Consider the following 15,916-nt stretch of genomic DNA (forward strand, 5'->3'; position numbering starts at 1 on the left):
CACAAAGCAAGAAGTCTCTTGTGTCCCCAACACACCTAATAGGTGCACTAGTTTGGCGAAGAGATAGTGAAATACAGGTGGTATAAATAAGTAGTAGCAACGGCACCAGAAAAGTGCTTTGCCCAGGACAGTAAACAAGCAGTAGTAACGCAGCAATAGTAACGCAGTAAAACAGTAAACAAGCAGCGATAGCAGTATTTAGGAACAAGGCCTAGGGATTAGACTTTCACTAGTGGATACTCTCAACTTTGATCACATAACAAAATAGATAAATGCATACTCTACACCCTCTTGTTGGATGATGAACACCACTAACAGTGTAGGATTACACGAACCCTCAATGCCGGAGTTAACAAGCTCCACAATATTCGATGTTCATATTTAAATAACCTTAGAGTGCACGACAGATCAACACAACTAAACCAAGTACTAATGTAGCATGCACACTGTCACCTTCACGCTACGAAAGAAGGCATAGATCACATCAATACCATCATAGCAATAGTTAACTTCATAATCTATAAGAGATCACAATCATAGGCTACGCCAAGTACTAACACGGATGCACACACTGTCACCATTACACCGTGCAGGAGGAATAAACTACTTTAATAACATCACTAGAGTAGCACATAGATAAATTATGATACAAAACACATTGCAATCATAAAGAGATATAAATAAGCACTTCACTATGCCATTCATAACAGTGAATAAGTATTCTGTGAAATATAGCCTAAGAGACCCACACGGTGCACACACTGTCACCTTTACACACGTGGGACAAGGAGTCTCCGGAGATCACATAAGTAAAATTCACTTGACTAGCATAATGACATCTAGATTACAAGCATCATCATATGAATCTCAATCATGTAAGGCAGCTCATGAGATTATTGTATTGAAGTACATAGGAGAGAGATGAACCACATAGCTACCGGTACAGCCCCGAGCCTAGATGGAGAACTACTCCCTCCTCATGGGAGACAGCAGCATTGATGGAGATGGCGGTGGTGTCGATGGAGGAGCCTTCCGGGGGCACTTCCCCGTCCCGGCGGCGTGCCGGAACAGAGACTCCTGTCCCCCAGATCTTGGCTTCGCGATGGCGGCGGCTCTGGAAGGTTTCTCGTACCGTGGCTTTTCCGTATCGAGGTTTTAGGTCGAGGGGGCTTAAATAGGCGAAGAGGCGGCTTCAGAAGGTCAACGAGGCGACGACACCATAAGGCGGTGCGGCCAGGGCCTGGGCCGTGCCGGCCTATCATCTGGGGCCCCTGTGGCCCCCCTCTGGCGACTCTCGGGTGTTCTGGATGCTTCCGGGGATTCTAAGATCTTCGGCGTTGATTTCGTCCGATTCCGAGAATATTTCCTTACTAGGATTTCTGAAACCAAAAACAGCAGAAAACAGGAACCGGCCCTTCGGCATCTCGTGAATAGGTTAGTTCCGGAAAACGCATAAATATGACATAAAATGTGCATATAACATGTAGATATCATCAATAATGTGGCATGGAACATAAGAAATTATCGATACGTCGGAGACGTATCACTACCTCGAGTCATGGTGGTTACCTAGCGCCGCTGCTGGCCACCGGCCGCAACTACGAGCACTAGCATCGGTTCATCCATCGAAAAAAAGGAAGACAGGGCGGGGTGATGAAAGCGAGAGCACCTAGGATTCCGCTGTGGCCGGCCGCCGCCTAGCACTACCACGTCAAGACCCCGCTGCTTCATATGACCACGTCACGCCAGCGAAGTCTCGCACCACCGCGTCCCGTGACACCCAAGTCGCCACCTAGGAACTGTACCTTCGGACCAGCACAGGTCATATGCTTCTCTCTACTCGTCCCTTGTTTTTTTTTTTAACTGTGGGGCAAAAGCTTTGCCCCAACCATTTATTAAGAAGGAAGTGCCCAGTTTATTAATGGAAGAAACCGGGAATATCACGGCCCTGTGTGGTGCGTTCCTGGCTAAATTCACCGGTAGGCATGCAGTCGGCCCTGTGTGGTGCGTTCCTGGCTAAATTCACCGGTAGGCATGCAGTCGATGGCATCGACGACTGCTCCAAATAGGACCATCATGAGGTGCTGCCTAGCGTTGTTGGCCACCAGGTGCAGCGCCACTGCGACATCCCCAAATACGACCGGCACACTCCTTCTCTCCCGCTTCCGACATCCGTGACCTTCCTGCCTGCGGCCCATCGGGCGTTGCCGAGCGTCGAGACAACCAGTCTGCAGGCGCTGGACTTTGGCATATCCCAGTCATATTAGCGCTCCGTGTTGGTTTTTTGTTTTCAAGGAAATAACTCCATGTTCCTTGATGCTGAGAGCAAGAAACACCATGAGAAAATAAAAGGACAAGTATTGTATGGTGAAGATGCATTCATTTTTGTAAGATCCTACAACTTTGTGGGAATACTTTTTTGTACCAAATCGACATTGTGATTCCTTTTCCATGTAGTATATAAGTGATTCATTATAGATTCATTTAGTTCCTCATTGCAGAATCATGTTATACTATATAGGCTAAATATTTCTTGATTTATTGATTTAGCTATTATATTGGTTAATCTATGTACCGTGAAACTATGGGCTTATCAACTTATCATGATGTCAGCACTGTTTGCTTAGTAACATAAATTTTTCAAAATTATGTGTATAATTTGGAGCTCTTATTTATCTCCGCATTTGATTATTACTAGAGAAAAAATATAGCTTATTTGAAAGATTCCCTATACGATGGGGTTTAAACATGATTAATCCCAACGAGTTTCTGCTCTTGCATTTTTTAATTTTGTATAGTTTTGTTGCTCTAGCAATTAAGCTTCAGGTGTAGCCACTAGCTTTGTTTGGAGCTCATCATCTTGGCTCGTGATTTTCTTGACATCTTGTTTGGTGCTTAAACTTCACTTATGTTTGCATTCTTGTAGGCAGAAGAACAATATGAAAATAGGTCGATGCTTTAAAAACATCGACCGTAGGCACCGACACAAAGCTTACTGCTCCGCTGACAGCTATGACAAAGCGAGAAAGGGTATGCAATTATCATAAAACTGTTTTATATAAATGTGGCATCCTTAACTTCATCTGGGTAAATTTTAAGCAGATTTTGTATCTCTTTTGAAAGATGTTTTAATTCAGCATAATTTAGAAGGTCTATCCATTTACTTCATGAAACCTTATAGATATTTAATTTGTGTGCAAAACCAAAACATATGTTTCTGAATGAATCATTTGGTTTAGTTGATCAGTAGTTCTAAGGTTTACCTGTATTATTAGGGGTATTCGAAGAAATATTTTGTAGATGTCACTTATATGTGGGTGTATGCAAGTTATAATTTTTAACAAGAAATAAAGTACTCTAATCTAAGTTCATGCTCATTTGGCTTCGCTCCAACCTTCGTTGTGTCTCCCATTGTTACAAAGGACGGTGACCGCGAACTGGCACAACAAACTACTCTACGTAATGCCTACAAGAAAATGTATAGGAAAAAAATATAAACTGGACCGTTGCAACTGATGGACACATTGCTATACTTTCAAGTTTTGGTATACCATAGATATGTTCTAGGAGATGCTCCGAGACTAATGCAGAGACAATCACACTGCCGGCTCTGGTTGTTGGTTGGCCAATATAAAAAATGATGACACGACTAAGAATTAGCCTAACAACGTGAGGCGGTATTATGTACATCGGTAGGCACATGAAGCCATCCCTCGATAAAACGATAGACACCCCACAGTCAACCCATAAAGTCAGGTGGTGCGACCTGGGTGAGAGAAGAGGGCAAGGAAGGCGGATGGAACCAGTCCACACTAACACGTGTACATCTGTCGGGGGGGCCTGATAGCCGACCATGTAAGTCGGAGGACGCCCTACCCAACCTCAATAGGGGAATAGTCCAGGAGCGGGAGAAAAAAATGTCTGGCACCACAACGCTAGGCAGCCCTATGGGTTGGACCTGCCCCTACACACGCAGTCCTAAGATGGCCATTTCCAGGCAGCCCTACCAGTTGGACCCGCCCCCTACACATGCATGAACCACAGCGCAAAGATGATCATAGTGCAAGGAGCAGAAGACCCTGCTCGTGAAAAATGTCATGCCAGAAAAATCGCCGAGTCTCCAAAATAATCATATGCTACATAAATTAATATTTAGGGTACGAGCAAAGTGGAAACTTCGTTAATATTATAGATGGTACAACTGTAGAGTTATTTATTTCTATAAACATGATGTATAATTGTAGATTTTAACCGAATTATAGTTTAATTAAATAGAATTTTATTATACTAGAATATTGCGTGGCTGTCTTCTTAAAAATAAATTAGACTCGTAGCAACGCATGGGCATTCAACTAGTTTGAGTAATATAACAACATGTATATCATACAGTGCATCACCACCAAACCATATTGAGCGTCCCATGGGAGTTAATAAGCTCCAATTAGTCTTAGGGCACTTCACAAAATAACAATCAAAGTGATTCTTAACACATACAAAATACGGAGTCTTCAGATTATGCAATCACTACATGGCTTACATCATCTCATACAAATTAGAGGACAAACTGCCTCATTCTTCTCCCTCGTGCATTTCTTCATTCCGCTGTTGCGCATCAGGCCAAGGTGTGAAGTAGACATACAACCTAGAGTTTGGGGAGTTGGGGTTATGCTGCCGATGCCAACCTCTACTTCCCGTCCCACAAATACTGCATTGAACAAAGAAGCATATTAAAACTCTAAAATCTGATAAATAACTAGTTGCAATTGGTGTGCATCCTAAACTTAAATTTTTTCTTCCAGCTTGCATGATTTGTTTCATCAAATTGCACACTTAAGAAACAATTCTTGCAACTGATATCATCACCTCAAAAAATTAAGATAGTCATTGCACTTATACGGGATCTGAACCCAAAATTAGGGAGCAACCTAGAGTTGTTCAGCCTATGGTAGCCAAACCCTAGCAAACAATGAATTGATAGAAAATTCTCGAATTGCAGAGTAATTACCCATTTAAGCTAATGAGTCTGTCGGAATTCGTCGTCGTCACCGTCGAAGCACCGCCAGCGGCGCCTCTTCCTTAGTCGTTGCCTCCTTCATCTCTGGGTGGCACCTGTTGGGTGGGGAAGGGAACGAGCGGGGCTCCTCATCCAACAACCTAAAAGCCGGTCGTCCACCGCCACCATGTCCGCCGCTGCCGCTGGGTCTCATCTCCTGCTCTAGTACCCACACGCCTAGCTCCGTTCGAGTTTCTAGTTTCGTTTTGGCGCGACCGTGTGCCATTTTCTCTGATTCTCGTATGGGTTAAAAAAATGGGCCATGCGACCGTGTATTTTACAAGAGCCATACAATATAAGATACAGGCCCTAAGCCCCTAAATGGCTAAATCCCTCTATTTAGGCTAGCTGCAACTTCTCTATCTCTACTACTTAAAAAGAAGGAACGTGTTCCCCCTTCTCTCCCTACTTTGGTCGTCCTTTGGTCGTCCTCCACGCGTCCATATGGGCCAGGCCCAACTAAAACTGCCATCGTCTCCTGCTCTATACTCCCATCAAGCCAGGATGCCTAAGGTTTCGGCGCCGCCACGACCGGCGTGGTCTCCCTCGGAGAAAATCCTGACGCCCCCTTCTTCGCGCCTTGGTGGAGGGGAACACGGTAGGGCGCCGCAAGGCATCGGGGCAGAGATGGAGGCGCTGCACGGAGGAGATGGAGGTGCTACGACATTATTGAAGGACGCGGCTACACAGTGGAGGCGAAGGAGATGAGCAGCGGAGCAGCGGCCGTGGTGGCAAGAAAGACATCAGCGTGAGCTCCTCATTCCGATTGCTGCCTCCCTTAAGTAATTTAATTCTATTTCGCTTCTAGGGTTTGATGTCAAGGAGATTCCTATGCCAATGGTGTCAACAACCAGAAGTGATGCTCTGCTGCAGGTATCTCATCCTCTCCACGCCACTCTTTTCCCTCTCTGTTCCATTGAAACTCCTTTTTGATGTTTAGGTCTCTCAACACCATTATGCTTGCTGTCCATGAATACTCCGATAACATTTCTAAACTTATCTTTTATTTTGCAGCTTGGGTTTCCCACACAGTCTGAGCATTTATTTATCGTGTGTTCACCTATTATCTACAGGGGATATGCATAGTAAGGTCTTCTACACTGTACAAAGGCATAATGATTCCCAGTTCTGAGTTATGTGCTCTTTCAGAATTCGTTGGGTGGGTCATTTCAGGAAACTTCAGAGTTTGGACTCTCCAGATCAGGGTCCAGTTCACATCATCGTAGCTGATCAACCTTCTTAGGTATTGCTGCCTAATTCTTCCTCCATCGTTTTCATGTCAAGAAGTAGCGTGCGTTGGTGCTGCGTGCTCCCTCTCCTCATCTGTTTGATTTTGTTTTCCCTCTCCTCACATATCTGGATTTTTTGAATCAACCTCACATATCTTGATTATTTCAGGTTGGCCTTTGTCTCTTCAGGAGCGCGGCTAAGAAGATCAGATTCTTGCCATTCAGATTGGGGATGTCCCCCTTTCACAAAAATGCATGTGTTTGTGTTCATACATGGCAACTCAAACATTTTCTCATCTTATTACTGACGCACTAGGTGAATGTGAGCAGTTCATTGTTAGCCTCATCACCTCTCTGTTTCACGTTGTTGCAAATTTATAGCCTTGCTGATTCATATGAAGAAACTAAATTAAACTTCATGGTAGGTACACGTCAATCATACAAGCATAAGGACATGGAAATTAAAAGGCAAGGTGATTATGTGATTTTTATTGTGATGCCAAATCATCTTCCTTGCCTGTTGGTAGCTGCTCCTAAGAGAATAAGATTTTTAATTGTACCTCTTTAGATGCAAGCATCTTCTTATCAGTGGAACTGCAAGGATTTTTTTCAAAGTAAATTGAAGTGAACTAGATCTATCATTTGTACTTGAATGCTAACTGGATATGCAGGGACACTGGGTAGTAAAGTTTTCTAGCAGTGCATACGTAGATTAAGCAGTCTGATACTTTTCAGTGTATTCTCACGGTTATTCTTAGTGTATATTATGCAGCTTAAGTAGAGTCACATGAAGGTGAAGTGAAGCAACCATGACATGAAAGATGATTTTGATGCACACAACCTATTTAGTGAAATACAGGTACTTGGGTTGTCTCTCCGTAAGTTCCTGTGCAATTTATTTATCGTGCTGATTGTGTGGAGTTTGGAGAGCGGCCATATGCAAGGGGGAGCTGTCAGGTGTTAATTTAGAGAGTGGGTATATGCATGGTATCATGTGAATTACGTTGTTGATTATATGGTTAGTTATCTCATACACCTAGAGGCAAGTTCGTATTTACTATCTTATAACCTTTGTAACATTTCAGATTATGATATCATTTTAGTGAAAATGTGCATATACTGGTTAGAGCCTTGGTCTAGAAGTAGAGGTTCTGAACTAAATCAAAGGTAATTCTGTTACATCGCTGCATAGGGCACTTGGATGGAGGAAACTTAGTTTACCGTGGCCAGTCCAGACTGAAACCATATGTGTTTTTTAAAAATTACCCATCCTTAAAAGTTAGTGTTTCACTACTTTTATAGTGGTTTAGCACAGAAACTTTGGAAATGGCGGCGGACGTGGTTCTTCTGTGACGGCAGGCTGGGTCGACATCTCGTGGCTACGGGCATGCCTGTCACGGCTCTTGCCAGTCAGTTGTTCCTGGTATTTCGTCTCCGCATGGTGTGCCTTCTGTGTTCCTGTTGTCCTTTAGGTTTCCAAGTTGTTGGTTTAAATTATCACTTTTGATATCAGTATGTTTTCTTTTATTCCTTCACTAGGCAGTACAATTGTCATTTTGATATCGCCCCTCTGTCTAAATGGTCCATAAATCCTCTTCAACTAAATAGCACTTGCTATGCAGGTATGGTTATTATTTTAGACCCATGTGTTGTGTTTTGCTATGATGGATAATGACAAATTAGTGAAATCATAATTCCCAGATAAAGCCATCTGCAGAACAAGTTTATAAATAGATGTGCATATGCCATCAGCAAATCAGTATATGCATCTTACAGTTCTATTGATGCCCAAAAGCAACATATTTTTTAGAAGGCATCCTGCTGATTTTCTTTATATGCAGACCAAGTTCATAATTTGACAATGAGTTCTCAAACAACCTGAAAAATTCATGGAGTATGCATGGAGCCAATAGGATATGTGAACATGTTGGAGATAATATGAACTTCTATCCTCCTTTTAAGAAACAGATATGGTATTTGATTTGGTTTTATTCTTATCTTTTTTAATGGCAGTACTACCTTTTCTTCTATTTTAGTGGTGTTACTGATTTTATATTCCCCTTTCTGGAAAAAAAATATGGTATTTGATTTTAGCTATTTGGAGCTATTCTTCAGTAGTGGTCGTGCACCCCAAACCTGATACTTACTTTGCAGACTCGCAACGTATGTACGAGTTTGTCAAAAAATAATATGCATATTCATGTCCTGGTGTATCTGTCATTTGAAGCATGGATTGCTAATGGAAAGATCGAGGTGATTCGGTGAATCTACATAAGGAGGAAGACTCGTGTACGTGGTGGACCAAGGCAGGATCTTGGGGATACTCGGCTAAAACAAGCTTGGAGGAGCCAAGCAAATGCCGGTGCTAGCTTTTTGGAGGCCATGTGTAAGGATGACCACACCATGCGCACCCCGCGGTGTTTCTATGTAATGGCCTATCTCAGCTGCCCTTCGTTGTATCGCTTTTTGTGTGTACTTTTTCGCTATGCTTTTCTAATTTATATTGATTTATATGAACACAAAAATTATTAGCTTACTGTATTGACCAAACAGATAAAGAAAGTTCAGAACATAACAATCAATTTCTTTGGCTCAATAGGAAGAATTGGGAACTGATCAATACAGTTAGTTAGTACAGACAAATGAAATTTCTGGTTTGCACGGAATGAGCACTGATTACCTCAATGTAATTGTAGAACCAACATGATGTTTGGTCAATTCACTTCGGCGTCTACTCAAAATAGCTCCATATATTCAGTGTTGGAGTAACCTGCAGGAATTGACGGATCTTTAGCCATGCTAGGTGCAAGGTACAAATCGAGTGAAATCATAACAAGAGAAAAAATGCACATTAGGCATGTGTAGGATTTTTTGGGAACTTTTCTTGGCTGCACTTTGTGTTCTCCAAAATCTTAAAAGGTTCAGTTCGGCATCTGTAGGATTTATGCGATTGCAATGCCGATATGTAAAATAATCCTTTTGTAGCTTTTGGATTCCATAAACTTAAGGGATGGCTCATAGTAACTTAATTTCGGCTCATAGGGACGACTCCATAAACCACACATGCACAACATTGTTATCTTGTTATTGTGTTTAGTATTATCATGTTGTAATACATTATGATATCTCTTATTTATTTTAACGCAGTGAGTTGTGAATTATATATGTACATTGAGAAATTAAATTTCAGGACCCGTAGCAACGCACGGGCATTTGTACTATGTAATATTCATGCAGTAAAGATCATATGTCAAATACAAACATAAGTACTACTAAACCAATAGAAACATAAATGCAACAAAACTAAATAAGGATATGCATTCTGCATTGTTTTTGTTGATTCCATTGTTCATATCTACCTACTGAGAAAATACCACATAACATTAGAATAATCTCACTGAGCCCTTAGCCAATTCAATACCAAGTCGAAACTACATGCCAAGCTAATGCAACAAGAAGCTTCTAATGGGGTGATCCTAACAATCCGCCTCAAACATACTCCGAACCCGCCTCGGCGATCCTGGTAGTTGTTGAACCCTTTGGCGGTAGCACCACAATCCCTCCACCACGGGTATGAAGGTCGAGGAGGCCCAGGGCGGCAGCACCATAATCCCTGCGCCTCGGGTATCAAGGTCGAGGAGGCCCAGGGCGGAAGCACCACAGCCCCTCCGTCGTCGTTGACCAGCTCGAAGCGGTCTAGGGCGGCGCCGGTGCGCTGGGCCGAGCGTACTAGGGCATCAGGCTCCTCCGTGGCCTCCATCTTCGGCGAGGGCGAGCGCTAGGAGGACTAGGGCGTCGGGCTCCTCCGTGGCCTCCATATCCTACGACGGCGGGCGCCCGGCGCTGCGCCGCAGCCTCCATCTTCGTGCTACCTTGAAACCGCCGCTGCAGCCTCTGAAACCCGCCGCCACGCTTGCAGCCCCCAAAAAATACCAGCCCTGACTCCTCCAGCGAACAGCCCAGGTCGTGCCCTCACCAGACAGGCCGCGCCGCAGCTCCTCCTCCCGTTCCCGGCGTACTGAGAACCAGCAGCGGGGCAGTTGATTTGGGGGCGGTCACGGTACAGAGTGCATGGGGACTGGGGAGAGATGGAGAAAACGAGATACGAGCATATAAGGTACGTAATGGAGTTGGTGGGGCCCAAGGTAAGAATGTCAGAGGGATGCAGGAATCTGGACGCAACCTCCGGAGGAAATACATCATTTTCCTTTTATTAACGCTAAGTGGGATTTATTTACAGCTACAGTATATATAACTCCCTCCCTTTTAAATTAACAAAGTTGTGTAAATTAATTTACAATAGATTTTTTTGAGACAAATAATTTAATTTACAATAGATGAAGTATAAAATTTATTACTGTAGTTTTTATTGGAAGAGTAAATTTTGTATCATCAAAACATTGTAATCATCATTGGATAATATTATATGGTAACAAATTTTATGTGAAGATTTAGGAATTGTGCTTCTCACATGGTAAGGCATTAAGCACAGTTAAAGTGGCACGGTAGCTAAAAAAGAAATAAGATTTGAAATAAAAAATTATTAAGGCTACTTCTTGATAAAAAAAATTTATAAAAATTTATCATAAAAGAATACCATGAAATTCTATACAAGAATTATTTTGTCTAACACCCCTAGATGGATACATCTCACTCGGTATCATGACATTTTTTTATTTGAAACAAATTCTTATTACTACTTGCTAGGGTCATATGATGCATTGTTGAAAATTGAGTTTTGTCGACTTAAAACTAAATGACGACGACATGAAAAACTGAGACTTGAAAGATGACAAATAAGTTGTGTGATTGTGGATTCTAATGTCGGCCTTCTATTGTAATCATTGGTCATTTTACCATATGTCGATCCACAAAATGCCAACCTAATAGATAGATTTTGATTATTGTTCAAATGCAAGTTTGTTGGGCTATGAGACCTATTTAAGTGACCCCGACAACAAAACACAACTCAGTAAAAAAAGATTGAAGTTAGAAGACATGTGTTTTACTAAAAGGCAAGTTAAATTCAAAAGACAAGCCATATATTTTAGTGTATCTTCTACATCTTGAAAAACTAATTTCATTTATCATCTAAATCTTGCAGGTCACAAGTCATGTATTCACAGCCGCGGTAAATGCACTCTTCTACATCTTGAAAACATGCAACAGCAGCGGAATCCAGGTGGAGACAAGCCATGTATATGCACTCCCTTACATCTTGAAAAACTAATTTGTAGCTTATTTCAGGACTCAAGATCAATTGTATTCACAACAACGGAAATTAAGGAAATTAAAATTGCAGGAGACTGAATTTATGATTTCAGACAACAATCTGTTTACACAAATATTAAAAGAACAATAGGAACAGTGACTCCATTCTTTATGCAGCTTGCAACAAATATGACATATTGTTACAAGGTTGTATTACATTTATGCACCGCACCCGTGGCAACGCACGGGCATTTGTACTAGTTTAGACAGAAAGATGTGGTGAGATGCAAAAATAGTTTAATTTCTGTGTTCGGGTGCAACAACTACCAAACACGTTATGTGCAATTTGCTCCTTCTATCGTAAGCCCATTCAGCCCATCGTATGCCCAGCCCACTGCGGCCTTCACGGCCCAATCTCCGACCTCGCCGTCGCCTATAAATATATAAACCCTAACGCCTCCCCTCTTCCTCCTCTGCCGCCGCCACCCAAGACCAACACCGGAGCCGGAGGCAGAGACGAAGGGAGAGTCGACAAGGGAAGGCAACGATGGTGTCCGGCTCCGGTATGTCCGCGCGCCGCGTGGTGGTGGACGCGCGTCACCACATGCTGGGCCGCCTCGCCTCGATCGTTGCCAAGGAGCTCCTCAACGGGCAGCGCGTGGTGGTGGTCCGGTGCGAGGAGATCAGCATCTCCGGCGGGCTGGTCCGGCAGAAGATGAAGTACCTCCGTTTCCTCCGCAAGCGGATGAACACCAAGCCCTCGCACGGGCCCATCCACTACCGCGCCCCGTCCCGCATCTTCTGGCGCACGGTCCGTGGCATGATCCCGCACAAGACCGCCCGCGGCGAGGCTGCCCTTGCCAGGCTCAAGGCCTACGAGGGTGTCCCGCCGCCGTACGACCGCACCAAGCGCATGGTCATCCCAGACGCGCTCAAGTATGCGCCTCTCTCTTGCTTTCTGCTCTAATTGGTGATTTGATTGGTTCTGTAGTGATGATCTTTGTGTGACTTCTTGCTGGCTAGGGTTCTGAGGCTGCAGCCGGGCCACAAGTACTGTCTTCTCGGCGAGCTCTCCAAGGAGGTCGGATGGAACTACCACGAAACCATCAAGGTTCGTACCATTGATTCGATCGCTCTACTTGTCATCTCTATGAACAGAATATTGATGCTGTGATGCATGTATATTATGCTTTGATTAACTATGTTAGATGTGTTGTGATTGAGTCTACTTATGTCGTATCATTCCTGTGTTAGATATAAGCCAAACTTTTCCTGTTATATGTTAGCTTTGTTGAATCAAATGTAACTTAGACTAGCCATAGAGCAAGGGTATTGAATTGGGGGCTTCTTCTGTTCCTAATTTTGTTGAAGTCGCCTCTCTGTCTTTGTCCATGTAGATGTTTTCTTTTGTGATTGCCCTCTTATTTCTTAGTAAAACTTTTTCTATTCTTTTACTTACGAGGCTTTGTGCAACTTGAGCATGACTGGGATGATGCAGAAACTAGGACAGATGTCCATTGATTTTTCACAAAGATGATTTATAACCAGCTACTTTTGACCAGTCATGCTATCGTTTCTACAGTAAATGCTATTATTTTTTACTTCACAACTTAATGGATTTCTCTCATGTTTGTTTTACTTACTGAGCTGTTTGCAACATGAGCATGACTGGGATGATGCAAAAACTAGGACTCATGTCCATTGATTTTTCTCAAAGATGATCTATAACCAGCTACTTTTGACTAGTCATGCTATTTTTGTGACAGTAATTGCGAATTTGATTTATTATTTGTTTGTTTACAACTTAATGTCTCATGTTTGTTTTACTTACTGAGCTGTCTGCAAGATGATCATGACTGGGATGATGCAAAAAACTAGGACTGATGTCCATTGATTTTTCACAAAGATGATTTATAACCAGCTACTTTTGACTAGTCATGCTATTTTTGTGACACTGAGTGCTAATTTGATTTATTCTTTACAACTTAATGGATTTCCATCATGTTGAATGTTAGCTTTTGAATGGTCGTGCTTTGGATGAAGAACAAAATGTGTTCTCATTGATTTTGTAATGATGATTCCCATAACAGGCTACTTTTGATCAATTTTTTTATGAAGTTCTCTCGTAAGTATTTGGTTGTGGCTTTTGTGGCCTTTTGTTTGCTGCTTTTCTTGTGCTTCCATGACAAGCCTATGATGTGAGACTAATATTTGCTACTCTTGATGGGTAAATCCCAGTTGACGATCATAACCACCAAGATCTCTGAGGCCTCTTGTATAAACACGGATTACTTTGTATTGGTTTTCAATTTTTGATTTGTTGTTAGTTTCAATTTTTATTTGAAAAGCAAATCATAAATCGTGGCTGGGTTATGGGTGGTTGTCTTTACAGCTCTTTTTTTAGTTCAGGTATTGAATTGAACTTGCATGTCAGTGAAGTATCGTTCTACTATTGTGGAGAAAACCTTCTTATTTTTTGAAAATGCATGCTTATTTTTCATCTGCTGGATTTTTATAGATTGTGTAGAATGTTTACCTTAGCCAGCTACCTTTGATCAGTAATTCCACTAGGTTACTTTCACCGTGTGTGTTCTGTTTGCTTCTCTTTTACTAACATGTTAAGCCAATGATGTGAGATTAATATTTGCTACTCTTGATGGGTACTACCCAGTTGACGATCATAACCACCAAGATCTCTGAGGCCCCTGCCTATGGCAAAACAGGGATCGTTTTCTTACAGTTCAAATGTTTGGAAGTTTGTCTGTTCATTGTGTGATTTTTTTCAGAACATGCATTAAACGTCAGGAAATGGTTTTCTACCGTTGTGGATAAAACATTATTGGCCATGACGATGTTAGAAAATAACTTGCAATTCATAGTTATTGGCCATGACCAACAAGATCTCCAAGTCCTGTTAGATACTCTTGATTGGGGAGCCATTTTTATGCTTGCTTGTGGATCTATAGTGCACATCTCTATAGAATTGTATGTTGTCTCATGACATCTTTTGTTTGGATCTGGCAGGAACTTGAGGAGAAGCGGAAGGAGAAGGCTAAGGTCTCGTATGACAGGAGGAAGCAACTGACCAAGCTACGCATCAAGGCTGAGAAGGCTGCTGAAGAGAAGTTGGGTTCTCAGCTGGAGATCCTGGCACCAATCCAGTACTAGTGTGCTATTGGATTGTTGGACAATGCTTGTGATCTTTATTATTTACCTTAGTAGCCCGAGGATGTCAATGAGATTTCAAACTGCTGAGTACCTATACTGTTCCAATCTTGTAGCAAATGGATTGTTTGTTTTCTGGAAATGTGAGATTTTTGGGTTTGTTGGTCTACCCCTTGAGATACCTTGCTGTTCGTCAGTTATTCATTTCTACAGTTACGGTCATCTAGGGACCCCATAGTCTGCTTGCATTGAATTTTGTTACCGTCAATAGCGAGCCACATACACTGTCAACCGTTGGATCAGTCTCTTGAAGGTGCAGGTATGTTGTTTCGAAAATGAGCACTTGCGTCTAGGTTGACCGTTGAACTGAAATTGAAATTGTCTCCCTACTAATCTCCCGGTTGGTATAGGCGAACACACTCTGCTGCCCCGGTAGAGACTGGAGATGCGACTAGCAGGAGAGGACTCTGGCTGGGTATGGCTCCAACCCCATCCCATGGTTCATCTCCTTCCCTATCGACTCTCCTCCCCTTCTCCTGTAAAAATCCTTTTTTTATATGAGTGAATTTCACTTTCTACCCTCTAGTTATGCGTTGGTGACACTAATTACCACGCTGAGTGAAAATTCATGTAAATATACCTTTTAAAAGCATTGGAGTCCGGTTTTCTAATGTTTGTCTATTAGAAAAGTTGTTAGGTGATCATCAGGATCCAAAAATATTAAGACAACGACTAGGATTGAACCATGTGGATAAAATAAGTCATCGACGTAATCATCAATGATGTCCTTCTCTATTTACGCATTTTGTCGCGCCACATTGACGTATCATGCCTATTTCATCTAAAAAGCAAAATGTTAAACTGGAATTAAACCGTGCACAAAGTCTTCTAATTTGGATATTTTGGTAAAAGTTATAAATGAGGTAATATGTGTCGCAAAAGCACAACTACAGGGTAAAAAGTGAAATTTACTCTTTATAGTCTCCTCTAAAACCCTAGACCAACTGGAATGCCTCAAGCGTGTAATCTCCCTTTTGTAACTGAAGCTGAGCCTTCCACGATTTTATTTTCTAGGTCGAAACATTAATGAAACACATGCATCGCTTTTGTTCATTATTCACTAATTTGTGTGGAGTAAGTATTAGGAACAACGTTCTCATATTCAAACTCTCAGAAAACCAAATCGCTGAAGTTACACATCCAAACACAAGCTAGGATTGGTAAGACTTGATTCCCTTTGCAATTGCGAAACAACGAG

The 15,916-nt window shown here is 42.2% G+C and overlaps 1 protein-coding gene, 1 long non-coding RNA gene and 5 other non-coding genes across 12 annotated transcripts; all 7 read left to right on the plus strand.

Annotated features, from left to right (window-relative positions):
- The first annotated feature begins 5,231 nt into the window (after positions 1-5,231).
- LOC127334114 (uncharacterized) lies at positions 5,232-9,337 on the plus strand. Of its 6 annotated transcripts, none has more exons than XR_007871941.2 (5): positions 5,232-5,926; positions 6,068-6,138; positions 6,227-6,296; positions 6,452-7,705; positions 8,510-9,337. It is a non-coding gene; the product is annotated as an uncharacterized lncRNA (long non-coding RNA). The 6 variants fall into 6 exon arrangements; XR_007871939.2 differs by having other exon boundaries at positions 5,239-5,926; positions 6,452-7,141; XR_007871940.2 differs by lacking the exon at positions 8,510-9,337 and having other exon boundaries at positions 5,248-5,926; positions 6,452-6,618; positions 6,708-8,503.
- A 2,667-nt stretch (positions 9,338-12,004) lies between these two features.
- Positions 12,005-14,827, plus strand: LOC127334115 (large ribosomal subunit protein uL13w). Its single transcript, XM_051360531.2, has 3 exons — positions 12,005-12,429; positions 12,517-12,604; positions 14,518-14,827. Exons 1-3 carry the CDS (start codon positions 12,041-12,043, stop codon positions 14,659-14,661), a joined length of 621 nt encoding a protein of 206 aa, XP_051216491.1. The 5' UTR covers positions 12,005-12,040; the 3' UTR covers positions 14,662-14,827.
- LOC127337271 (small nucleolar RNA R12) lies at positions 12,977-13,056 on the plus strand. Its single transcript, XR_007873687.1, has one exon. It is a non-coding gene; the product is annotated as a small nucleolar RNA R12 (small nucleolar RNA).
- LOC127337273 (small nucleolar RNA R12) lies at positions 13,161-13,240 on the plus strand. The gene has a single exon (XR_007873689.1). It is a non-coding gene; the product is annotated as a small nucleolar RNA R12 (small nucleolar RNA).
- LOC127337272 (small nucleolar RNA R12) lies at positions 13,349-13,429 on the plus strand. The gene has a single exon (XR_007873688.1). It is a non-coding gene; the product is annotated as a small nucleolar RNA R12 (small nucleolar RNA).
- LOC127337832 (small nucleolar RNA SNORD24) lies at positions 13,682-13,764 on the plus strand. The gene has a single exon (XR_007874137.1). It is a non-coding gene; the product is annotated as a small nucleolar RNA SNORD24 (small nucleolar RNA).
- On the plus strand, positions 14,115-14,197 carry LOC127337831 (small nucleolar RNA SNORD24). Its single transcript, XR_007874136.1, has one exon. It is a non-coding gene; the product is annotated as a small nucleolar RNA SNORD24 (small nucleolar RNA).
- Positions 14,828-15,916: the final 1,089 nt, after the last annotated feature.

The sequence above is a fragment of the Lolium perenne genome, chromosome 2, assembly GCF_019359855.2.
Source record: "Lolium perenne isolate Kyuss_39 chromosome 2, Kyuss_2.0, whole genome shotgun sequence".
Lineage (NCBI taxonomy): Eukaryota > Viridiplantae > Streptophyta > Magnoliopsida > Poales > Poaceae > Lolium > Lolium perenne.